Source organism: Rhyacophila brunnea, unplaced genomic scaffold (assembly GCF_057557595.1).
Source record: "Rhyacophila brunnea isolate RB1 unplaced genomic scaffold, BYU_Rbru_1.0 scaffold_23, whole genome shotgun sequence".
NCBI lineage: Eukaryota > Metazoa > Arthropoda > Insecta > Trichoptera > Rhyacophilidae > Rhyacophila > Rhyacophila brunnea.
In genome coordinates, this window is record NW_028232893.1 from 17,713,603 (window position 1) to 17,740,809 (window position 27,207).

The window sequence follows — 27,207 nt, forward strand, 5'->3', positions numbered from 1 at the left end:
CCTTAATAGTTATTTAGGAATGAGCGTTTGAAGAATATTGTGGGAAATGTAGATACTCAAAACACACAAAATTATTTGAATAAGTTACTAAAATAAAGAGTAAATTAGATATGCTTAGCCAAAGTGGTATTATTTATTTATTAAATTGTGACTCTTGTGAAGCCAAATATATTAGACAAACAGGAGGACCTTTTAATATTCGTATCTAGAAACATTTAGCTTGTGCCAAAAATGGAAACGATTCTTCTTCTTTTGCAAGCATTTATATTATTAGTGAATCATTCCTTCCACATTCACGTCCCTAAATACGCCACTGGTCATATTTCGAATATCATAATGAATTGATATATTATAAGGTGTCCTTGCATTGTATCATTGAATGTGTATATTATTATAATAATTTAATATACAGCAAATCGGTTACGGTTGAAAATTAAAATCTGAATTCATAGTAATTAGTTTTTATGACATCCTCGAAAAAAATAATGATCAAATTTATTGATAATAATAAATAATTGTTGCTTAATGGCCAAAGTGCTGTGTGAAGGTCAAAAATAAAGAATCTGGTCTATTTGTGCGAACTTAATAATTATGTACTTCGGATAATTTTATTTTTGTTTATAAATAATAAATTGTATTTCGCGTCCTGTCTTTGCTCATGATAATGATTATGAATTGCTACTTTGATATTCCGATGAATTATTACCGTCTAAATAATTGTTTGACTCAAAACAGGCTAAGTTAAATTTTTTTTAATTAAAAAATTCCCCCGTTTTTTAAAGAAAATGAAAGAATAATTAGTATGTTGTATTGAGTAGCTGTATTGAGGCGTTATTCATTGCCCGGCCCACCGCCATCTTTAGATTAATAAGGCCTGAGCATAACTTTTTGCACAAGCAACGAGTGGTCCACTTTTCGGCTGTCAAAATCAGATCCCAGATTGCTTGAATTATTGAATCGCTCTTTATCGTTTCAAATTGAATTATAAAAAAATTCTCAAATCAAATATATTAACTATCAGTGTTATTAATAAATAATATACATTCCTGTTATTCATCAGCTGTCAAAGTTAGACTAGTTCTTCACACAAAAACCGATGGTAATATCGATTTCCAAAATATAGGCAGCATTGATCTATGCATTACATTTGTAGAAGGTGCGTTAATGCTAGTGTATTATTTATCATGTAATTTATCTAAATCAAACCATTCCCTGTGTGAACACGACAAAAGCGTCAGTATGAGCACTCTATAGAACAGTGACAGGTCATCTATAGACAACAACGGGAGGGGCGGAAAAAGTAGGACCAGTCGTTGTGAAAGTATCGGCTTTCTACTTGAGTCGGCAATGCCCGACCGCAAGACTGCTACCCAAATGGGAACCTTTAAAAAAAACTGTCAAAAAGGGCACGTAGGTAGGTGGACACGTCATTTTATTTAATCTGTCCAGACCATGAATTTCACGTTTAAAAAAATGTAATAAAATAATTTTGCTATCGGGCGGCGAGCACCCGCCGTCCCAATTAAGTAGGGATTGCAATACCGAATGAAAATGTCAATACCGGTTTTTCGGTATTAATTATTATTAGATCCGGTATTAATACCGGTAACATTAAAAGTAGGTAGTATAACAGGTATAAGTATAACAGGTAGTATAACAGTAGGTGCTTATCAATAAATACAGCTATTAAAATCTTTTAAAAATATAATTTTATAGCAAAAACCTACATACCTACATTTATTATGTTGACATTTAAAAATATGTATTCATCCTAATTGTAGAACTAGTGATTTTTTTACAGATAATTTGAATATACCTATTGATAATTTTAATTAAAGCCCTGAAAAGTTCATCAAGTGCAAATAAGTCACGGCTGCAGGAAAAGCATCAATAATTTATAGAATAATTGAACATTTTTGTCACGGATGTTTTCTATTTTGAAATAATATTATTATAATAATTCATCGCGACAATTATTTATTAGTAGATATAAGTATATTTGATGAAATTTGTTTCATCATTTTTTTACCTCTGTTGGATTCACTCAATATATTTGCATTTTAGCAGCATATAACTTATAATTCATTTTCAAAAACGAAAACGAGTGTGCTTTCTTAATACTGAAAATTCCGGTATTTTGGATTTTATAAACTGGTATTTTGGTATTGATAGATACTTGAATGCCGGTATTGCAATCTCTACAATTAAATGCTTACCCAATACCCAATTTAACTTACTTGTTTTAAATAATAAAAAATAAAATAATTGCGTGTGTGGTAAAATGAGTTTTTTTTAAATACATAAACACACTCAGAAAATTCGGCCGATCGTCGGATGTTTTATTAAGTTGACCTGCGCATCTATTATATACACAAGGCTGTTATCGGCGGCTATCGAGGGCAGTTTATCACATTTATGTATTGAGGCAGTTAATTGTTACAATAAGTTAACCGTCTGCGCATCTATTATATACACAAGACTGCTATCGGCGACCATCTAGGGTAGTTTATTATATGTATATATTATAATTTTTACAATAATTTAGCCATCAAAACTGTGAAAACTATCTACCTCGCTTTAAAAGTTAACACAGCCAAACAAGGTGCTGTTAAAACATTGCACTTATAACAATTTTATAACACCTCAATACATAAATATGATAAACTAAATTCGATAGCCACCGATAGCGGCCGACAACAGCGTTGTGTATAGAATAGATGCGCTGAACTGTCAAAAGGTGCTATGTTTTAACAGCACCTCTCTTGGATGTGTTAACTTTTAGAGCGAGATAGAGAGTTTTGACGGCTAACTTATTGTAACAATTGTAATAAGTACCTACTCCTATACAATAAACTACCGCAAATAACTGCCGAAAGCCGCATTGTGTATAGAATAGCTTCGATGAAGTCATTCGTTTGCAGTGTGTGTGTTTTCATTTTATAATAAGTGCTAAATTAATTGCTAACCATGATAAGATTCTCTGAAGTGCTGAAATTAAAGAAGTCGGCGTATCTTTGCGAGATTAATTTAAGTAATCTGTTAACTTTGTAGGGACGACGCATATTATGTCATTGTGATACATTGTCTTTTCGTATCTTGGAAAATGGTAGTTTAGTAGTATAGTTTTTTTTAGATATTATCATTATTAATTAATGATTGGTTGATAATATACATATATTATTAATTATTTATTTAAAACGGCAATCGGACAAAACAGAACATGACAAAACAGAACAGCCAGGGGAAAAATTAAACATTAATTTTTGTGGAAACTATTTAGGTTAGGTTGGTTAGGTTAGGTCATTATTTCGTTGTACCTAGTCACCAAATCATTTTGAACATATTATATTGATTAAGATGAGATATCCTAAGCTTGCCGGTAACTCTATAATAATATATACTGTACGGCAACACTGTATATAATTTGATTTATTATGGCGTATTGAAAATCTGTGCTATCAAAAATCTATCAACATAGAAATAGAACAATTTCAATATTAAATTTATATTTTTCCTGAAATGTCATAGTTATATTTATCGTTGTTCTGTTTTGTCGCTGTTCTGTTTTGTTATGGAACCATTTAAAACATATGGGTAATTGTATCATTATCAACATTTTCACCCTGGTTAATATACTGCTTACACGAATTTCCGTAGAACTTGACATTTTCTTCTTTGGGATTCGTGAGTTGTCAGGCTTTTTAGTGGACTTTTGACCGTCGTTCGTTTTTTGTGACTATTTTTATTGTTACACATCAGCGGGACTTATTCTACCGTGCGTAAATTTTTTTACATTACATAATGGTTATTTTATTATTTACTACAATACCATATCGGGGAGACGTTTAAAATATTTTATATTTAAAAAAACACCACGTGGTTGGTAAATTCACAGTTAATTTTATTAATGCATATATTGGTAGGTACATATTTCAGAGTAAATTATAGAACACACAATTATAAGATTAAAGGCTAAATTCGGAACTAATAAATTCATTTTCTAACCCCCGAAAACAATGGAGGGATTAATTATATGATAAATTGAGCGCTCATGAAGTGAAGCAGGCCAAGTGACAAAATGGTGAAACTTTCTTATTGAAGGGTTAAGTTTTTTTTTTAAACTTTACATAAATTTTTGTATGGAGCTGTATTAATTTTTTTTATATTAAATGGAAGTTTATTACATAAACAAATAGAAAAAAAAGTATTTATGGATAATATTGATTGTAATAAGATAATAAAAGGGGTGAGTTTACTTCACCCTAACTTATAAATGTCACTTGGATCACTTAAGCCTATGTCAGTCGTGTTCATCTCTACATACTAATAGTACTTGGCTCACTTTTAGAAAAGTTAGTCATGTTCATGCTAATAACTTGGCTCACTTCACCATTTGACAATATAATACGATAGCTCAATGTATATTTTTATTTTAACAATAAAACACTATTTTAGTATATATTTACTTAGCTCACTTCACTTTTATGATAGTTTATGACACGTAGAATACCATAAAGCACCTAACTCATTTTTTTCAAAAATGTCGGTTGGCTCACTCGATTTCTCCTTGGCTCAATTATTCCTATCGGTCCTAAATGGTACAAACATAATATGTACCAACTGAAAGTCTGACGCATATTATAGCTAATATAATAACATATTCTATCATTTTTAGTGACGATACTGTTATAGATATTTTAAATGAAATACTATACATCTAGGGTTTGTACAAAGCCATGGAGGATATTAACGTACCGGTTAAACTAATACTAAGGGTTAGTCTTACCATCTGGAAATATACTGTGTCCAAATATACAAAACACTGCTGAGAAAAGTTCTCACACATGGATCAGATGGGTCATCACTAATCAGTAACAAGTCTGAAAGCCGTCATGAGAACGATATTTGGAGCAAAGAATGAAGAGTGACGCACACGTTACGACTGCGAAGTCTACGAGGAATTTGGTGAACCCAACATAATCCAAGCCACCAAAATGTCTCGACAAAAATGGGCTGGTCATGTTCAACGAATGGACCTGGGCCGATCAGTGCGGATCGTTTTTGATTTGAAGCCATAATTCTGGACGGAAGGGTGTTGGAAGGTCCAAATTGGGGTGGTCAAATGGCGTAGCACAGGATGCATGAACTAGGATTACGGAAGATAGAGCTGATTAGGGAAGATGATTTCAGGAGGCCAGGGCCCACCGCGGCCCGTTGCGTCACGAATATTGATGATACATGTTTGCGATGATGATACACAGATGTTTACATTAAACAGTTTTGTCGTAATGTATCTATTTCTCTCACGTTATGACGAAAATATTTCAAATAACTTTCTTCGATGGGGTCAAACGATCGGTAGGAGTCTCAGAGTAATAATATAAAAAGAGTGGCTATTGTTACGCAAAATGAAGCCGTGTTTCTTGCGTATAACGCATAGTAGAACCTATTTTTTTATTATTATTAACTTAACTATGAAGCGTTATACCATAACATTGATTCTCAGTACGGCTACCAAATTTAAACACAACATAGTAAACCATATTGTCTACTAAATTAATTAAAAATCTTTACAACTAACTTTATATTTAAGACAAAAACAATAAATTTCAGCAACACATGCTAGCAGTTTTTAAATGAACGCATCTATTCAAATAAATATTTACCAGCGTCGCTTACAAAACATATTTAATTCAGCCGTATAAATGCTATCTTACTCTAACGCATATTGCGGAGATATAAGCGTGTCAAATGCTTTCTCACTCGCACTTATGGTTCGTTTTTGTTCAGGCCTTGGTAGGAGTCGTTAAGTCGACGAGTCGGATGAATAATATGTACAAATCCAACCGTTGGAGCAATAAAGTGGCATTTTGATAATATAATACTGAAACAATATTAGTCTATATCTATATATCTAAAACTTGGTTCTACAATTTCTGACTTCTTCATGGTGTTTTTCGAATACGAGAGTCTTTGTTTTTCTTCTGCCTCAAAATATTCTTGGTGCTTCGACATGCTTTCTGCATTCTGCTTGTGGATGGTTTGCGTGTCCGGTAGATCACCACCGAAATCTGATGGAAGGCATTTCTTTGGTATGAAGTCTTTGTAGAACTTTTCCCAGTTCATATTTCTTGAATGAAAAACCGTCTGAAAATGAAGATGATTGCCATTATTGATCACAAAATAATAACAAGATAAAAAAAAACTTTTCATATACCACGTTTTTAAATTTCCTGTTGAATCATATAAACTGACGATTCTATGTATTAATTAATACTTTTTTTTGTACCAGATAGAAATACTGAATAAATATAGAATACTGAAATGTCATTTGACATTTAAAATTGATTTCCATAGTAAACCACGTATATATTAATAATTTAGTTGCTGGGACCCCCTTAGCAACTAACAATAGTGTTTTACTCTTTACGAATTTTTTCCGAAATAACTTTTTCTACAAAATAGAATTAACTGAAAATGAATTCAATTCTGCTTAAAGATGGCTAAACGTATTAAAAGAATGCATTGTCAGCGTGTTCTGATATATTCTAAAAGTTTCAAATAACTAGCTAGTTGGGAAGTTAGTTAAAAATCGATTATTGCAAGATTTGTATTGGACAAACAAGAATACGAGCTGATAAAAACGTGGTAAAATAGCATATTAATAGTTCATGAGACTGGATACCGATGACTGGGCAACGCCGATTGAGCACCCGCAAAGCCGGATATCGCACGAATGAATGGGGTGCGCAAAATAAAGGTACAGCAAGTAAACTTATAACTGTATGTAGTTTGTTATTTATTTTATAATCGGTAGTAGAATAACAAATATTTTGACAAAAAGTTAGACAGCGCATTCTCATTTTACATTTTGAGTAACAAATACCCACGAATAGTTTTTACGATAGTCTTAATTTTGGCTTTGTGTCATGATTTTATAATAATAAATAAAATCAGGGTTTCAACTGAACCGGAACAGACCGGAGCGCAGTTTCGGTTCGTGAAACTATTTGAGATCAGCGCTCCGTCTCGCCGACAAATTGAAAATTGCGAAAACCGTTAGTGCATTTATCCGATCAAAGTATAACGCTCCGTTCACATTATACGGTTTTGACCATACGGCAAAAAATCGAACGGCGACATTCTTTTAGTGGTGTGAAGAAGAGTAAGGCCCTTTTCACATTACACGGCGACGGTTAAAAATAGAAACAGTGCCGTATAGCAGGCGTCCATGCAGGGTTTACAAAACTTTTCTGCTATGGAAGCTGCTATTTAACACGTATTTTCAAGCTGTTTTTTTTATCAGGTTTATGAACAATATTTATTAGCGCGGCTAACCGTTCTGTCAATCTTGGCAACTGTCGCTAAACTGACAAGACTTGTCAGCCGGTCAGGTAAAAACAATATACCCCATCTTTTTCATGCTAACGGTGTGAGAAAAGATGGTCCTCTGCCTGTACGTCATAAACATCAATGAAGATTGATCATCATTCGCCTTTTAAAATTAAGTAGAATATCTTTAAGTGTGTTGCAGTGTATAAAACCGTTCCAAATTGTCGCGGAACACCTATTCAGGTTCGACGGAACATAGTTTGGGAAACCCTGCATTAGATTGTATTCACGCCGCCCAGACAGCCACCAATGATTCAGTGGTGTATGTGACCTAATGCACGCTTTCACATTAGACGGTTTTAAATCGTACGGTCAGCACAATATTCAACCACGAATTGAGCTTGTGACGGGAAAAAGGCCGTGCATAAACCGTATAGTGTGAAAAGAGCGTGAAGTTGTTGCCGATTCGGACTTTTACCGTTGGATTTTCTCCGCACGGTTTAAACCGTATAAGTAGTGTGAAATAAGGGTTATTCTTTCGGAAAATTATAAACCGTTCCAATTCGTAAAATTGTATGATTCGTGCATCTGGTTAATGCTATACTTCAGTTTAGGCATGGTGTAAAAAAACCGTGGCTAGGCGATGCGCGGATTGTGCAAATGACGCGTGCCGAACGATGTCATAAAAATTCAACATGCATCCATTTAATGTTATGTTTATTGTCATATTACTAATAATAATAGTATATTCATTGACATGTTTTCTTTATCAAGTCCATACATAAGTAAATTATTTGCCGTTTCACTGAAGTACGCTCTTAAATAATTTATTTATGCAATAAAACTACGGAGTTTTGGCACAAGACGTAGTAAACAGGTTGTATTTATATGTGAATTTTCGTAGTCTTTTTTGATGGTTATATATATTATTGTCCCTTGTGGTGGAATCCATAGCTCGTGAAACCAACATAGAAGGATGGGTAGATAACAGTACAACGCAGATGTGCGCTTATGCTGACGACATAGTAATTACAAGCATATCCAAACAGACGATGATCGACCATGGTGGCACGATGAAAATAAAAGCAGAAAACGCTGGGCTGCAAATAAACCATTCAAAAACTAAGTATATGGTCAGCACACGCGATCAGGTACCGCTGCAGAATATAGACATAGGACAGCATGCATATGAAGAGGTGGACAAGTTCACGTATCTCGAATCCAGCCTAAATACCCAAAATAAGACAGCAGAGGAGATAAAAATCCGCCTTATCTCCGGGAATAAATGCTGGCATGCCTGCAAGCGACTGGTGGGGTCGAAAATTCTAGGCCGAAGAAGTAAACTTCTAATTATTTATAAAACAATTATAAGGCCAGTGGTCTTATGGCTGTGAGTCTTGGTGCTTAACTCAAAACGAAGAAAACAAATTAGCTGTCTTCGAGCGCAAAATACTCCGCAAAATCTTTGGGCCCACGTTGGAAAATGGGAACTACAATGAATAAAAATGAACCACGAGTTGGAAGAGCTGATTGAACAGCAAACAATTATAAGATTCTGTAAGTCCCAAAGACTACGATGGGCGGGACATGTGGAGAGAATGCCTGAAGTTAGAGCGCCAAGGATCATGACGAAGTGGCTACCCCAACGGAAGAGACCCAGAGACCGTCCAAGAAGGAGATGGGCTGACGCCGTAGAAGTGGACTGGCTTCATATAGGAAGACCCGGTAACTAGAGAAGTGTGGCGAGAGACGAGAGTAAGTGGAGGGCGGTTGTGGAGGAGGCCAAATTCCACCCCGGGATGTAGCGCCATTGAAGAAGAAGAAGAAGAACATATTATTGTCTACTTACCTTATCCAACATATGTTTTTTAGTAATCGTGTGTAGGATCTTCATCATTATGTTGATTAGTGGTGAAACATTAAAAATATGAATCGCAACAGGTCTCGCATTGATGCCGCTTAGCGAATATTCTAAATACTTCGTCATAACCCTGAAAATAAATTAACCATACAAAAATAATTAAAACAAAAAACTCAATGAAAAAAAATATCGTGGCGATGTCGTATACTTGTACACCAAAAATAAACCAAAGTAATAAAAAAAAATTCAATAACAACATGGTAGCTATTTACGTTTTATTACTATTAGTAATCATAAAAATCCGAGTAGGTTTGAATATGAGATGAGCTCACATCAATATATTGAACGTGCTTGTCTTGTTGACTGACGGTCACGGGACATTATTTCGGCATGGATTCTGTAACTACTACCTACAGTTCCGTTATTTTATTATAGTATGCAATTATATTATTATTAGCAGAGCCAGCTGGCGGTCGCCAGTCTGTCTCGCTAGGTCTTTTAGACGGCTTGGCGGTATTGGATATTGATATAATTGTGAAGTATGCATATACGGCGCCATAGTTTTCCCTTCGGGATAGATTTTCATTCACCTCAGACAGTTTGACATTTCGCCGATTTGTCAGTTTTACGATTTGCAAGTCGTCACTGCCAATATAAATTTGGGATCATAATATGCGTAGTCTATTCTGGGGTCTGGCCTTCATAATATAGTCTGAAACCAATTCAGACTGATAGGCCTAGCAGAACAGCTGGCAATCGCTGATTGCTACCACTGACATTTTAATGGAATATAATATGTTTATATATTGCACTTTTTCATTCATTCTTATTTGTTTTCGTTGAACTAAGAACATACATTACACGTCATGTTGTTGGTTAGTTTTTTTATAATAATTATAGTATACTAGCTGAGCCAGCTGGCTCTTGCCAGTCTGTCTCACTAGGTTTTGCAGACAGCTTTTCGTCATAATGACTTGGTGCTGGATTTTAATATAATTGTAAAGTATGTATAGACGGCGCCATAGTTTTCCCTTCGGGATGGATTTTTATCCACGTCAGACAGTTGAACATTTAGCTAATTTGTCAGTTTTATGATTTGCATGTCGTCACTGCCAATACAAATTTGAAGTTATATGCGTAGTCTGTTCTGGAGTCTGGCCTTCTCAATATCGTCTGACACCATTTCAGGCTGCTAGGCTTAGCAGAACAGCTGGCAATCGCCGATTGCTACCACTGTTATTTTTATTTTAATACAATATATGTTTAGGTATGTGCATTTAAATATGATAAATAAGTATACACCTCAATCGTGATTATCATAAATAGCGATCCAATATAACGTGAATATTAATCTCTTTCGGGTCCCATTTACATAATAGAAAAAAGTTAGCAGCATAAAAAATAAATTTAAACAATATTTTGTTTCATTGTCTATAAAAAAAATGCTTGGAGCCATGAATAATATTTTAAAAATCATATTTTGTTTTAAAAATTAACCTTAAACAATATAGTTTCCCGGTGCGGGACATTCATATTTATCGAGACAAATGTTGATAAATAATGAAGCAATACATATTATATCTGATAAGAATAGGAATTTATAAGACCTAAAGATGTGGAATCAGCTTAAAAAGGCCTTCATACAGCAGTGGATTGATACAGGTTGATGACGATATAAATGGGTAGGTATATAAAATCACAAATTTAAAAAAAATATTGCAGTTTATATGACCAAGAAGAGTAGAATTAGGTTGGGATAACTTTCATCCAGCAGTGGATTGATCTTGGTTGATGATGATAATGACGATATTATGAATGGGTAAATATAATATCAGCAATTTTGATAAATATAGCAATTCATATGACCGACAGAAATGCAAACAACTTAAAGAGGCCTTCACCCACCAGTGGATTGATTCAGACTCATGGGCAATATAAATAGATATAATTTAATATCAACGATTTTGATAAATACAGCAATTCAAATGACATAAAGGAGTAGAATCAGGCTAGGGAGGCCTTTATCTAGCAGTAGATAGGTTCAGGTCAATGATGATAAGGACGACAGAAATAGGTATAATATCACAAATTCGTTAAACCGATAGTAGTAGAATCAGGTTGCGGAACCCTTCATCCAGCAGTGGATTGATCCTGGTTGATGATGATGATGATATAATCGTAGTATATTCTTGGGTTTTCACCGTGTCTCCTTCTTCCTTCTTTACTCGACGTTTCAGGCTCGTTGCAGAGGCCATTATCAAGAGATATGTTTTATGATGAAATGTAGTGTAGGTATGTGAATGTAAACGTTGCTCTAAGAATGTCAAAATGAATCCGATTATTAAGTGCAAATGTTGCTCAGAGTAATCTGTCAATCATTACGACCGTGGATACTGGCTAGAATATTAGATTTTGTTCATCATAAAACATATCTCTTGATAATGGCCTCTGCAACGAGTCCGAAACGTCGAGTAAAGAAGGCAGAAGGAGACACGGTGAAAACCCAAGAATATACTACGATAAAAAACAACCGTGAAAGCCTCAAACATTATATGATGATATAAATATGTAGATAAATATAATATCACCGATTTTAGTAGAATCAGGCTAGGGAGGTCTTTATTAAACAGTGGATTGGTTCAGGTCAATGATGATGAAAATGATAACGACGATATAAATGTGTAATCACCGATTTTGATAAATACAGCAATTCATATGACAGAAAGGAGTAGAATCAGGCTAAGGAGGTCTTTAAGTAGTGGATTGGTTCAGGTCAATGATGATGATGATGACGATATGAATATGTAAATAAATATAATATCACTGATTTTGATAAATACAGCAATTCATATGACAGAAAGGAGTAGAATCAGGCTAAGGAGGTCTTTAAGTAGTGGATTGGTTCAGGTCAATGATGATGATGATGACGATATGAATATGTAAATAAATATAATATCACCGATTTTGATAAATACAGAAATTCATATGACAGAAAGGAGTAGAATCAGGCTAAGGAGGTCTTTAAGTAGTGGATTGGTTCAGGTCAATGATGATGATATTGATAATGAAGATATGAATATGTAGATAAATATTATATCACCGATTTTGATAAATACAGAAATTCATATGACAGAAAGGAGTAGAATCAGGCTAGGGAGGTCTTTATTAAGCAGTGTATTGGTTCAGGTCGATGTGATGATGATGATGATGATGACGATATAAATATATAGATAAATATAATATAACCGATTTTGATAAATACAGAAATTCATATGACAAAAAAGAGTAGAATCAGTCTATGGAGGTCTTTATTAAGCAGAGGATTGATCCTGGTTGATGATGACATTATGAATATGTAGATAAATATAGTATCACCGATTTTGATAAATACAGCAATTCATATGACAGAAAGGAGTAGAATCAGGCTAAGGAGGTCTTTAAGTAGTGGATTGGTTCAGGTCAATGATGATGATGATGACGATATGAATATGTAAATAAATATAATATCACCGATTTTGATAAATACAGAAATTCATATGACAGAAAGGAGTAGAATCAGGCTAAGGAGGTCTTTAAGTAGTGGATTGGTTCAGGTCAATGCTGATGATGATGACGATATGAATATGTAAATAAATATAATATCACTGATTTTGATAAATACAGCAATTCATATGACAGAAAGGAGTAGAATCAGGCTAGGGAGGTCTTTATTAAGCAGTGGATTGGTTTAGGTCAATGATGATGATATTGATAATGAAGATATGAATATGTAGATAAATATAATATCACCGATTTTGATAAATACAGAAATTCATATGACAGAAAGGAGTAGAATCAGGCTAGGGAGGTCTTTATTAAGCAGTGTATTGGTTCAGGTCGATGTGATGATGATGATGATGATGACGATATAAATATATAGATAAATATAATATAACCGATTTTGATAAATACAGAAATTCATATGACAAAAAGGAGTAGAATCAGTCTATGGAGGTCTTTATTAAGCAGAGGATTGATCCTGGTTGATGATGACATTATGAATATGTAGATAAATATAGTATCACCGATTTTGATAAATACATCAATTCATATGACAGAAAAGAGTAGATTCGGGCTAGGGACGCCATTATCCAACAATGGATTGGTTCAAGTCGATGATGATAAGATGGATAGAAATATGTATAATATCACAAATTCGTTGAACTAATAGTAGTAGAATCAGGTTACGGAACTCTTCATCCAGCAGTGAATTGATCCTGGTTGATGATGATGATGATTATGATGACAATATGTAGATAAATAACATTAGAAATTCAATACTATTAAGAATACAATCAACGTAGAGAGGCCTTCATCCAGCAGTGGATTTATTGAGGCTCGTGATAATAATGGCATTATATATAGATAGGTAGATAATAATATTATATCACTGATTTTGATAAATATAACAATTCATGTGTAAGTAAGGAGTCGAATAAGGCTGAGGAGGCCTTCATCCAGCAGTGGATAGGTCAAGATTGATGATGATAGGGACGATAAAAATAGGTAGATATTATACAATATGACTCATTTTGATTTGAAAAATTGGTGCGTTTTCCAAAATATCTTAGGATAATAATATATAGGAGATTATATTAATTTCACTTATAAGTGATGAAATGATAAAATAGCAAACAGCATGCATAATAAGAAGCCATATTAGAATGTTATTTTTATTGAGTATGTATTATTAGTTACTAATGATATAAAAGAAGAAGAAAGGTTACTGTAATTTTATATACAATAATTATTATTATAAAATATATAAACATCATCAATTTTTATTTACCTACTTGTATTAAACGTCACATCAATTTCATTTACCTACCTAAATGTAAAAATAATACAATTATTACTGAATCACGATAACTACCTATCTATTTTTTTTTCTTTATACCTATCTATTTTATATGGAAGTATCTGATACTTCGACGTTGATCTGACAAAAGTATCTATCTGACATAATATAGTCAATATTTCAGGGGGTTCAAAAAACTGTTTTTGTCGGTATCAGTATTATTTTTATTTTTCAAGTAAAATGATTTAATATAAGTACTAAAACAGACATTTAAATGGAAATTGTAATGTCATAATAAAATAAATCGAGCAGATAGATAATATTTCTTTTTAGTTTCTAGACACTTCGATGCAGATAGACACCATTTTCCACATCAAATTTGAGCATTTTAGGATATTTTCGTAGACAATAATATTTCCATTCGATCCGTCACCATTTTGTACAAAATACACCAATAACCTAGAATTCGCCAAAACTCCAGATAGATACTATTGTCAGATCACCGTCGACTTACTATTATATTGAGAAGAGCGTAATATGTACCTATATAATGTAGTTTCTTATTTATTAAGTCTGAAATTAATCAATTTATTGATAGAAGTATTAAAATTATCTTCATCTTACAATAAATGTCTTGATTGAAATTGATTATTATTTATGGGTGCTAATAGAAATGTCACATTTTTTTCGATTATTCCTGCAAATTCTAAATTTGAATTCTAACACGTCAAATGAACTTGTTATAGGCGAAAACAATTGACAATCATTAGTCTATTAGTTTGAGCGATGAAAAACAGTCACGTCGTTTTAGATTATAATTTTGTAGTAATTAGTGAGGAAATATCCATTTATTTCTTATTAAAACTGATAGTACGCCAATGTGGCGATTTCAGATTTGAATAGTTTTGTGGAATAATCATTCTGATTTGTGAAATATCGATTATATAGAAAGTATTAAGCGACGTTATAATCAATTTGCGGTAGATAGACGGTAAAGTAGCGAAAATGTATGGTGACGGATATAAAACGCGATTTAAAAATGATTTTATCAGATTGTGCCGGATTCAAATGGAAGTAGATTCGGGACTCTAAAAAATAAATTGAAATAGTTTAAAAATCAACAAAATGGTATTTAAATAAAAAAATTGGTGCGTTTTCCAAAATCTCTTAGGATAATAATATATAGGAGATTCTTTATATATAAGTATTAATTCAGGCGCGCACATAGAAAAATGTTAGCGGGGGGATCCATTTTGGAAAAATATCCATAATATTTGGTTTTTGATTTAAAAGCGGCGGGAGCAGTGTTGCCAAACTGTCGTTGACAAAAACATGCCAGACGGAAAATGAAAACCAGCTATTTAGCAGGACAAAACGCTAGATTTTGTAAAAATAAAATTGCAAGTAAATTTACTTACTACCAAAAACGAAGTCAATACCTTTGCTTTCGCGAATCGAAAAAAAAGTGCAAAAATCGAAAAAATATAAATATAACCGTTATGCTGATATATAGACTGTCAATATTTGGCCACGTATTTTTTTCGAGTTATACGTGGTGGCAGTATTGTCTTGTGTGTCCCTGATATTTTTGAAATCGCGAGCATCAGTCGTTTGTTCTCCCAAGGTGCAGAACTAAGATGCCATTGGTGATGCCAATTAGAAGGGCAATAACTCTGTTCAAGCAAATTGCTTCGGATGTTGATATATTCCGCCTACGCGAGGATGAGTATAGGTGGGCGTTGTTATATAAATTCTTAAAATTGGGTCCACTTAGCTCATTGTTCCATGCTTAATAATCTTTGTAGGTACGTATTTACTTTTTATACTGGTTTTGTGATATTTCATATACTATATTTAATTCTTCTTTACACTGTTTTAATACTATTTCTTTGTTTATTACATGTTATGTTGTGAACGTCTTAAATTTAAAAAAAATATTTTTCTTAATTTGAATAATTATTAGGATCGTTAGTATCCGTTTGTGTCATCCGTCTTGTCTTGTCTTTTAGGCATGCCGCATCGAAATATAGAAATGAACATTGAATGCTCCATTGACAGCCAAACCATTCGGGTCACAAGTCACAATTCCCAGTCATCGTCAGTCATCGACATACTTGCTGATATGATAGAAAAGTTTTTATTGTCTCCCTCCATATTATTGGAAAAAATCATCATTGAACGCGTGTATTTTTTTTGTTTTTGATAATAAATTCTATTAATAAAAACCGATTTTTAAGTAACATATATGTTTGATAAACTGCACAGATTTATAAAACATCAAACATAATTTAATTGTCAGCTAATTATATGTTAATCCAGTATAAAATACTAAATTAAAATCAGTGGGTAATTAATTCAACAGACATATTAATATCTTCACGGAATCTATAACTTTTTGTATTTTTACGACCTGACATCCAGAAAAAAAAATGGCGGACTAGTCACAGCTGATCATGAACTGCCATAACAATAGAAAAATATTATTAATAGTTGATGTATGTATTAGTATGTTACAATTTATTGTACTAGACTCCATTGTGCTTTGATTGCCACGATTCTAAGCTCAAAAAGAAATCCCTTTTCTGAAGCCATTATTTGGCTTAGAGGTTTACAATGTAGGAACATTTTTCACTCCAGAAATTTGCACCTCACAAACAACTTGTTATTATTATCAATGAGTAAAATTAACATGCAAGTACAAAAATAATGGTGCACTCGACGGAACATTTTTAGTAGGTACCTCCGGCTCATTGAAAATTCTTTATTCTATGAAACGGCTTGGTTAATTTTATAATAGATAGGTTCCATTTGTGTTGATGTAAACTCGTTATACTACAGATACATAAATCTTCCATGTGAAACAGTTCTTGACTATATCAATAAGCAAGGGCGGCTCTACCTTAAGGGTTCGTAGGGACCATACCCACATCGTTATCATGTCGAAAATACTCGTCCGATACTCTTATCAATGTCATTATATACCTACTTAATTACATGATTAAATGACGTGTTTAATTTATTTTATCCATTTAAACCCATCGCAATTTTATATAGATATTTGTTATTATTATAAAATAAATAAAGCAATGATTGTAAATTATTTTATAAGATAATGATGATTACACGGTATTAAAATAATTACTTAATTAAATACGACATATTTCACGGTGACACCTATGTACAAATTAAGAATGGTATGGCGTATATTTTTCACTGACCGGGGTCACTCAGTTCCATCCCGTCGCCGTGGTACAAATCTCGTTCTACAAAGGATGTAAATGAATTAGTGTTAGTATGCGCATACTGATGAGCGAATCAAAGGACCCCTAGGTGAGTAAAAACGCTCGTTGTATGTCGTTGTTCAAAACTGATAATGGTCAGTCTATATTATATAAGGAATAATAAATATTTATTAAGTTAATACAATATATTTTAAAGCACGCTTTTTAGAAGTAACGACTCAGATAATCATACTTATTATTTTTATTCTTAAAAAAATACTCATTTCCTCATTAATAAAATAGTATTATTATTTGTTTGGTACATAATTTATAATGTAAGAAAGTAGGTAGGTATGTATATTTAATAATTAATGGCTAAACCCCACCACCTAGAAAGTCGTCGAGCCACCACTGTCAATAAGTACGTGTCGTAAAAGTAAGGTACATACTCAAGAGGGGTACGAGTCACGTGCCCAAATGTACAGTTTTGCATGTCATATATCACAATTACTCCTTTATCTGGTCCGTTTTCATAATTTTGAGAGTCTAAAAAAATAAACAAAGCTTTATTAAGTCTTATTTTGGAAGGTAAACGAAGGCTATTTGGTGGCCCCTTACAGAATTAGAAAAACACAAATATTATGTTTGGACCTAGTTTACTCAAAAATAACCAGAATGGACTTGGTTCAATTGGTTTATCAACCACTCATATTATATAGTTGTAACATACACGATGGCCACGCGGCTTAAGCGTCGGCATATAACGTCGTGGGTCCCAGGATGGAATGCTGTGTCTGGCAAGTACACATATTGTTTTTCAATTTGTGTATGAGTCAGAGTATGGACCTAATAGGTTGAGCAAATGGCTAACATCCATTTCCCGTAAAAACAAAATATTTTAATTCAAAACCTCCACTCTGTGGAAGCCAATAATATGATCCTATTAGGATCGGACATGGTAAAAAAGTACATTATGATTGAATATACAAGAAAGAATAGATGAAAATCATATTATTAGTTTAAGTCATATATTTTAGGTTTCGTATTTATTTATTTTTACAATTATGTTCGAATATTAAAATTATTCGGCAGATTATTTTTTTCAGATTTTGCGGGTCGTGCTATGAATAAGTTTGGGAAACACTGGCTTAGACTATTGAATAACAACTGTCAAATTTAAGTCTAGGAACATCAACGCTTACATTATTTTAAGCCCTGAAATTTCAGTAAACACTGGGTCATTGTTTGTACAGCTCGTTTCAAAATGGAAGACAACAAGAAATTAATCAACAAAGCCTTTGATTATACAATATAAAGAATGTGAAAGGCTATGTACGTATTTCTCACACACCCAGATTTACATAAATCGACATAAAAGTTCAAACCAATTAATAAACGTTTGTTGTCCATTTTTTGAAGCATAACTGTTATAACATAGTTTCCCTAGTCAAGCTGCTACATTTAAAGGCATAAACTGACCGCAACACTTGAAAATATGGATCCTTGCACAAAGCACTAATAATTATAAGACCAGTTGTCACAAAGTCCACTATATAGTCTGGCCGTTATACAAAATTATAAACTTGGATGGTAGTGCAAGTTATTGCTCGTACTTCAAATGCAATATGGTAAACTGTAATAATAGTGATTGTTGCATATTGAAATAAATGGAAATAATATCAATGAAATATGCAATCGAAAATCCGCAGTGCATTAGAAGATAATCAAAAACTAGCATTACCATCGTAATTCATAATAATTCAGTTCATAATATTATATTCGGCTTTCAGTTGTCATTTATGCCGCCGAAAACTTGGGTAAGTATAACCAACAAATGGCGAGACTGTTAGGTTTGTTTGAGCAGATCATGCTGCTTGGTATCTTCGTTTTTATTGAGCTGTACAATTCGCACACGAGCCCACACATTGTACCGTCCATTAAATTGGTCCGACAAAGATGGCCGAGTCATGTAAGTACATTGAATAAACGACAATAAACTACACATTTGTACAATTCGAATTACAGACAAACAATAAACTGACAGTCGGCAAGCTGAAAGGCAAATGAAAACTTGGTCGACCTCGTACAAGATGAACGGATAATATCTAGTTGGATTTAAAAATAAAACGTCAAAAACTATGTAAGCGTCAACCCTAAGTGAATTAAAATTAAAATAAATCTAATAGGTATGTCAAGGTAAGTCCAATTTACTTTCGCATACTTCCTAGTCCAATGCAGAGTCAACGTATTTTATTACAATTTTTGGATGTCCCAGTCTCTAAAAAATCTCTATAAAAATTGAAAACTTCACTAATAGAGTGGACGGTTTACAGATCTCGTCTACGTCAAAACCTCATAACTGAGGATCGTGATCCGGATGATTTCGCTATCTGGCAGTCTCTTCTGACGGCTTTTCCCCATCTCTTCTCGTCATGCAGCGGCACTCAGGGCTTCGTCAATGTGAAACCTTTGGTAGGAAATATCTGAAAGGTAGATCTAGAGGCCACTGGATCGACGAAAAGGCAACTCACATGGCCGAGAAGAAATGAATCAGCTTTAGGAGGACTTCACATACGGCAGGTACATCAAAATTCAAGTAAGTTGTGATCTAATATCCATCAAAACAGTCAATCGGCTACCTCTCTCTTCCATTGCCAGTTTTACACGCGATAGAACAAAATACGCATTTGACATGCCTGATCTAGAGAAATGGTGAGAATGATTAATTTACATAATAATATTATACCCCGTGTACACGTGCATAGATTTACTGTGCACAGTAAGAACATGTATGGGGAAACATGTATTATCCTGCAGTTGGCAAGATTGCGTGCATGAATCAAACAAGAATACGATCTGTCAGATGGTACAATAAAATGACAACATCGCGTCACGCTTACTCTTGAAGAATGAGATTGGAGAGACAGTCAGCACTTGTCATGATAGTTTCAAATAAGCACTTTTGTCGACAGTGATTCCATGCACGTGTATAGGCGATATTATAAATAAAATGTTTACCAAGAAGCATGTTGAAGTATTTGCATCCTGCGATGAAACTATATCTCTCAATATTGGACTCGATAACTCGATGTAGTATGATGCTATATCCGTCATCAGTTTTCTCTCGAATGTATAAAAATTCTCTGAAATCATAAATTTGATGTCCTTTTAAAATATCCTTTTTAACACCACAACATTGACAGTTAGTAGTTTAGTGAATCAGTGAAGTCAAACAATCACCCCGAATTTGAGTAAATGACATAAATATGAAAGAAGAAGAGAAAGTAAGTTCTTATGTAATATTAAAATAAAATAATAAAAATAATGAGGTATAAATTTAACCTATTTAATACGTCCATAATAATATAAATATCAAACAGGTTAATCAAATGTGTTGAACCATCGCCGACTCAAGCAGAAAGCCGATACATTCACAACGACTGGTCCTACTTTTTCCGCCCCTCCCGTTGTTGTCTATGTATGAACTGACATTGCCTGTCATTGTTCTATAGAGTGCTCATACTGACGCGTCTGTCGTGTTCACACAGGGAATGATTTGATTTGAATGGATAAGTTACATGATAAATAATACACTAGCATTAACACACCTTCTACAAATGTAATGCATAGATCAATGCTACAATTTTTTTGGAAATCGATATTACCACCGTTTTTTGTGTGAAAGACTATTCTGACTTTGACAGCTGATGAATAATAGGAATGTATATTATTTATTAATAACACTGATAGTTAATATATTTGATTTGAGAATTTTTATAATTTAATTTGAAACGAGAAAGGGCGAATCAATATGTCAAGCAATCTGGGATCTGATTTTGACAGCTGAAAAGTGGACCACTCGTTGCTTGTGCAAAAAGTTATGCTCAGGCTTTATTAATCTAAAGATGGCGGTGGTGAATACAAGATACACAGCAAAATAAAACATCACAACCGTCCTGCGACGAAGCAGCATGTAGACCGCAGAGTTTTGAGTGATATTAGTGAAAACATAGGTCGAAAATTAATACTTGCCACTATAAATAGATGGATTGTCTATGAACCCACGAAAGAGTATAAAAGAAATACTTCTAAACAGGTTTCACAGTCTATTTGAAAGAAGGGCCAATTTTATCCATTTTATTTTTTTTACGGGCCGCGGTGGGTCAAAGTGTTGAAAAATAATGATGTATACTTAGCGAGACATACATTTTATTATTAGAAATTTAATATTTACCTATTATCAGCTATTTCAGTCACTCTTCACTCTGCATTACGTACATATTATGTATTTACACGATATAACTTAGTATATATTATGTCATATAGGACAAGACACGCGGCAACGCAGATGGCGTCTTGATTGATCTCAAAAATGCATCCAATTCATAATATGCTTCCAATTGGATACATTTGGAATAAAGCATTATAATATTAGGTACTTTACAATGATATTGTGCAGAGAAGCTAATTTTAAAAAAAATGCGATTATTGTCAACAATGATGTCAAGCAGTCTCTGATGGAACATGAAATAATTAATATAAAACAAATACTCACTGGGTCTCATGAACTCCAGCTATATCATCACCATGTACGTTTCTGTTGTTGAACAGTTCAGGACTTTTGACCCTCACGGAATAATGAGATTTAATACGTTTCTTGGTTTTTTCGACATCCTGTTTGCTCACTATATAAAACACCAGTATTTGTTTGCGTGTCATATTCTTTGGAATGTTAATGTTGATTTTTTGATTCTCGACCCATGTTTTCAACTCCTCGATGTCTGACTTATTTATGGCGGGGTTCCTGATGAAGTATGTATCATAGTCGTAGGCGAGATCGAACGACATTCTGCGTAAACTGACTGAGCTTTGTGGTGATAGTTTTCAAGTTGTGCTGACGACCGGTCTGGAAATTATAAATTAATAATAAATAATTATTGAAGACCGACATTTGATTCATTTATTCTATATAACCTTGATTTCTCAATAGATTTTTGTAACGATTAATCGATTTTGGCCATTACCTCAACCTATTTGGTAAATACTCTGGAAAAACAACATGTGGATTTTCTACGACCCATTCTAAAACGTAGTACAAAATGAGAATTTTTCATGTTTAACTGCAATATTTTTTTTTCTAACACTACAGCAAACAATCATGCCCAGTGACAGTAGGATTGTAGAAGCAAAAATCTAATTTTGGTACTGTGACAATATTGAACGTCAATTTGATATTATGTATTTGAAATTAAGTATACGCATTTATGTTTTAAAATATTAAAACTATGAATTTAAGTCAAAAATCTTTTCAATACATCAGAGAAAGCTAAATAAAATATATTTTAATTAAACTATGAATTTAAAACATACCTAATAAGATAGGAGACGAATTCAAAGTTTTTTTTTAGTTTTAGTTTAGGTATCTTTGACTTAAAATATTTTTTTTTTCTGTTAAAATTTATCTAAAACACTTAAAAATGAAAATTATAAAAAAAATGTCTCAAATTGCAAGCCTTGTTTTATTTCGGTAGGTGCCTCTGGTAGGCGACGCATTCACTTTAATAATAATATTCTAGAATAATCGATTGCAATCTGACTTGAATGTACAAACTATCATTTTCAATATTGCAAATTTAATAATATAACATAATGTTTTTTTTTTTTAAATATATATTTGTAGAAATTTTAGAAAATCCTAGTTTCATAAAAAGCATAACTGAGGTCATTAAAAAATACAATCATAAAAACAAGATTCGGTATCTCAAAATCACAGTTTTACAAATTTGAAATATGTATCATTCTTCAATCAGTAACTAACGTTGTATAGAAGTATAAAGTAGATCAATAAGATTAATGTGATAGTTAAGACTTTGAAGCCGCCTTTGACTTACTACTTAATGATGGTCAGGTTATAAAATGAAAGAGATACAAACCCCGCCCGAATGTTCTCAAACTTTGCTAATATTGAATGAGCGTTTCGGTTACGTGACAAACTTTAATGCATATTATTACACTTTGTCTGTCATACAAATAACATAAAAATACAAATCACTAAGAATAAATACAAATTACAGTTGGAATTTTTTAATTTTTTAAAATACAATTAAGCCCTACCTAAGCCAAATCATAATGGTGGAGGTTGGTTGTGAAGATCCGACTTTAATACACACGGAAAATTAATACACACTTTTTCAGTCATGCTTATTTGTTTTCATTGAACTAAATTTAATATAAAAATTGCAGATGGTTTTAAAAATTCGATTAAACTCTACACCAACCACACCATATCAGGTAAAACAGATTTTTCCGCGTATAAAAAATATCTAATAGTTATGTATGATTTATTGGTTTAATTATTATAGAAATTAATTTATAGAAGAATATTTTTGTTAAATTATACTTCTTTAGGCGCTTTTGGAAAATCAGATCAGAGTGTATTTTTGGCGTGGGACATGTAACACATAATTTATTTTATCACACAAAAATAAGCGCACTCGATTGAATTCGAACCACCGATTGTTCGCTTATCAGCCGAACGCACTACCAACACGCCACAGTATGATACTCCAATCGTGACGATTATACAGTACAATATTATAGTTTAGTATTGTTCCGTTGCATAGGCAGCGAATTTTAACCTACAGTAGCCGCGCGGCTTAAGCATTGGACTATCACACCGTGGGTCTCAGGTTCAAATCCTGGGTCTGGCAAGTACACATATTGTTTTTCAATTTGTGTGTGAGTCAGGGAATGGACCTAATAGGTTGAGCAAGTGGTTGACATCCATTTCTCGTAAAAAACAAAATCTGTTAATACAAACCTCTACTTTGTGGAGGCCCATATGATCCTATTAGGATCGGACATGGTCGGAAATAATATTATAGTTTAGAATTGTTTCGTTGCCTAGGCAGCAAATTTATTATTGTCGGATATTTTCAATTTATTACGTAAACAAACTATTAAACGTCATAGTGGCAGTTGTTACTTTAAAAATAAAAACAAAGATAAATAATTACATAATTTTGTAATATAAGTTAAAGTGTATAGAAATAAACCAACGGCGTTCCAATAAGCGGTCTTTTTTCTTGATTGTGTAATTTAACAAGATAATTAAGAGCTAGTCGAAGAATCTAGGTTAAATCAAGTTTTGTTACGCCAAAGAAGTATAACTGCTAACGCGCGTACATAAGTACACACCGATTTTTTTAAAATATTATTATGGTTTGAACATAGGTAAGTATTTAATTTGAAAATACATAAACAGTAGAAAAAAAAATGAAAAAAAATAATATAATATAATATAATATAACAAACATTTAAAGTGATCCTGACACCGGTTATTAATTTAGATAATTTAATACTTTGACTTAAAATATAAAAGCCGATTGCCAATAAGTTACGTATTTAGAAAGTGCTTCAGAGCTTGTAAAAACCATTAAGGGTCCACATGCGCCACGTAGGTCAAAATGGAGCTTTTATGGTATTTTCAGAGCATAAGCGTTTGAAGCCTTATTATCCTTTATATTTATTTTAAACATTTGATGACTGCATTAAGTATTTTTATTACATAAAATAGTATTCTTTGAAACCTCTCGATATAATGTTTTAGAATTATAGTCATATTTCAGTACATCCATGTGCAGTGGTGTTAAGATTTTTTATATTTATTATTTTTAAACGCATTTATAAAACCATTAGTAAAATTGTTTACTATCTAAATAATAGAAATATTTACGATAAAATAATATATTTATAATCTCTGTGATCCCGAATTTGACAAGAATTAGGCATTTTATTATTCGAAAAATGGGCACTATTAACACATTCGAAGATAACTCTAAAGATACTGATTATAAGCTATGTCGCTGACCATTCAAATGTGATAAAACATCATATGAATATGTAATGATTGTTTTATAATAATTATTGATCTAAGAATAAGGTAGTATTTTTTTGAAATACGCCATTTCTATTGGCATTTCCCAGTAGTTAAGCTACAACATACGGCCGTAGCCATAAATTGATGAACGATAACTGAAAAAAAAATAGTTTTTTTTCGGTTAGGTACAATATGTTCAAACACGCGCGTTAACATGATCTTACTCCCTACTTCAGTTATAGTTCGTCAATTTATGGCTACGATCTTTGGATCTACGGATCTTTATTTAGCTACATATTTTTTCCCCCTTATACGCGGCGTAAATGGAAATTCTGCTATTATTGGGAATATGAATCGAGGGCATCCGTTGTTTGTTCTCACAAGAACTCCCAGAACTAATCTGTCATTGGTAATGCTGATTGGGAGGGCAATAACTCTGTTCAACCAAATAACTTCGGATTAGGGAATCCAATCCCGAGCCAAAATTATGATCCCGGGATTTCGGGATTACAATTTGACAATCCCGGGATCCCGGGACTGGTCCCGGAATTTGCATTTTTTCCATTGTTAATATAAAATTTTTATATTTACGAATAACATTGATAAAATCGGTCAAAAATAAATCTAGTATAATTTATACTATTTAAGACATTTATTGTTAATATTGTATACGTTCAATCTTGAAAATACATAAGTTTAATGGAGTAAATAATATTGTAATATAAATAATAATGTAAATTTAATATGAGATTGCTGTTTCTGATAGTAAAGACTTTATGAATGGGTTAGCGAGATTTAAAATAGTAAAGCAAATCATGGTTTACTTATGGCCTTTCCGCTTCATAAATCTAATTAGCCAAATATGAAACTGCAGTAAAACATATGAAATCATGGTGGAATTACTTTGTTAATAGTGCGAAGCACTGTTTTTTCCAATCTTATCTAATCTATCTAATCTCATTTTTATTAATATATGTGAAAAAATAAAATGAATCGGCAACTTCCACATGGGTATAAATCAAAGTATTTTTTCAGTTATATTTTCGTTTTTATTTTATTTTCCATAAAGATTGATAAAAAAATCAATTTCGAAAGTTTCGGGATTATGTTTATCAATCCCGGAATTCATAGGTATCGAAAACAGCTCGGGATCACGGGATTGGAATCCCTACTTCAGATATTGACATATTCCACCAGCGTGAGAATGAGTATATGTGGGCATTGTTTCATAAATTCTTAAAATAGAGTCTGCTTAGCTCATTCAGTGTAGGTACTTATTTGTGTCTAATTTATATTTATTAGTATTTACACTTTTCTACTGTTTAATGCTGATCTATTTTTTTTAAGTATTATATTATTATAAAACTGTTTGATTATTATTTTTTTTTCTTCTAAATGTCATGTTATGAAAGTATTTAATTTATAATTTGTAATGTTTACTATATATTATGTAAAACATAAATAAAATTTGAAATTTGAAAAACTAAACAACGCCATCTGCAATTTGTATTCCTAGTTCAATGAAAATAAAATATAACTAAGGCTTACAAAGTGAGCACTATTTATGTCGGATTCCTGTATTGCCTGTATTATGCAGACGTAACTATTGAAAAAAAACATCTTCTGTAATTAATACTTACGGCGTGTTTGTTTATCTCGTATTTATTCTCGAAACCACACCTTTTTACAACCACACTAAAAGGTAACGAACGCACTTATTACTGTATGAACTGTGAACCATTATTTTTGTGTTCCATGTACCTATGCAGGATTATTTCAAAATATTAGTTTTTTAAATTTATACCCAACTCAATACGTTATATTTTACAAACACTTCACTCTTTCGTGGACCGAAATATACTGGTTTTATCACGCATTTATTTGCCTGCCAACCTATCTACCTCGTTATATTTAAATACGCTGAACCAGTGTTGCCAACCGTACTATACTTATAGTATTTCTACTATAATTTTGTATTTTGAAAATACTATAATATTGATTTATCGCAAAAAAGCTCTCGTCCTTCATTTTCGATGGATTTTTTTGTAAATGCAGAAAAGTATTGGTCATTTAACAA

The 27,207-nt window shown here is 32.7% G+C and overlaps 1 protein-coding gene across 1 annotated transcript; it reads right to left on the bottom strand.

Annotated features, from left to right (window-relative positions):
* Positions 1-3,878: 3,878 nt before the first annotated feature.
* On the bottom strand, positions 3,879-26,992 carry LOC147069618 (uncharacterized). Its single transcript, XM_085950190.1, has 6 exons — positions 26,771-26,992; positions 21,807-22,157; positions 20,270-20,394; positions 17,701-17,797; positions 9,182-9,323; positions 3,879-6,147 (listed from the first exon to the last, which is right to left on the bottom strand). Exons 2-6 carry the CDS (start codon positions 22,097-22,099, stop codon positions 5,896-5,898), a joined length of 909 nt encoding a protein of 302 aa, XP_085806316.1. The 5' UTR covers positions 22,100-22,157; positions 26,771-26,992; the 3' UTR covers positions 3,879-5,895.
* Between the last annotated feature and the right edge of the window lie 215 nt (positions 26,993-27,207).

Excerpts from the sequence above, each read along its gene's own strand:
- LOC147069618 (XM_085950190.1), bottom strand. The coding sequence starts at position 22,099 with ATGTCGTTCGATCTCGCCTACGACTATGATACATACTTCATCAGGAAC. Across the intron at positions 17,798-20,269 it reads ATACTTCAACATGCTTCTTG|ACTCTCAAAATTATGAAAAC; the intron begins GTAAACATTTTA and ends TTATTTTTTTAG. Across the intron at positions 6,148-9,181 it reads AAAAACATATGTTGGATAAG|ACGGTTTTTCATTCAAGAAA; the intron begins GTAAGTAGACAA and ends CTTCATTTTCAG.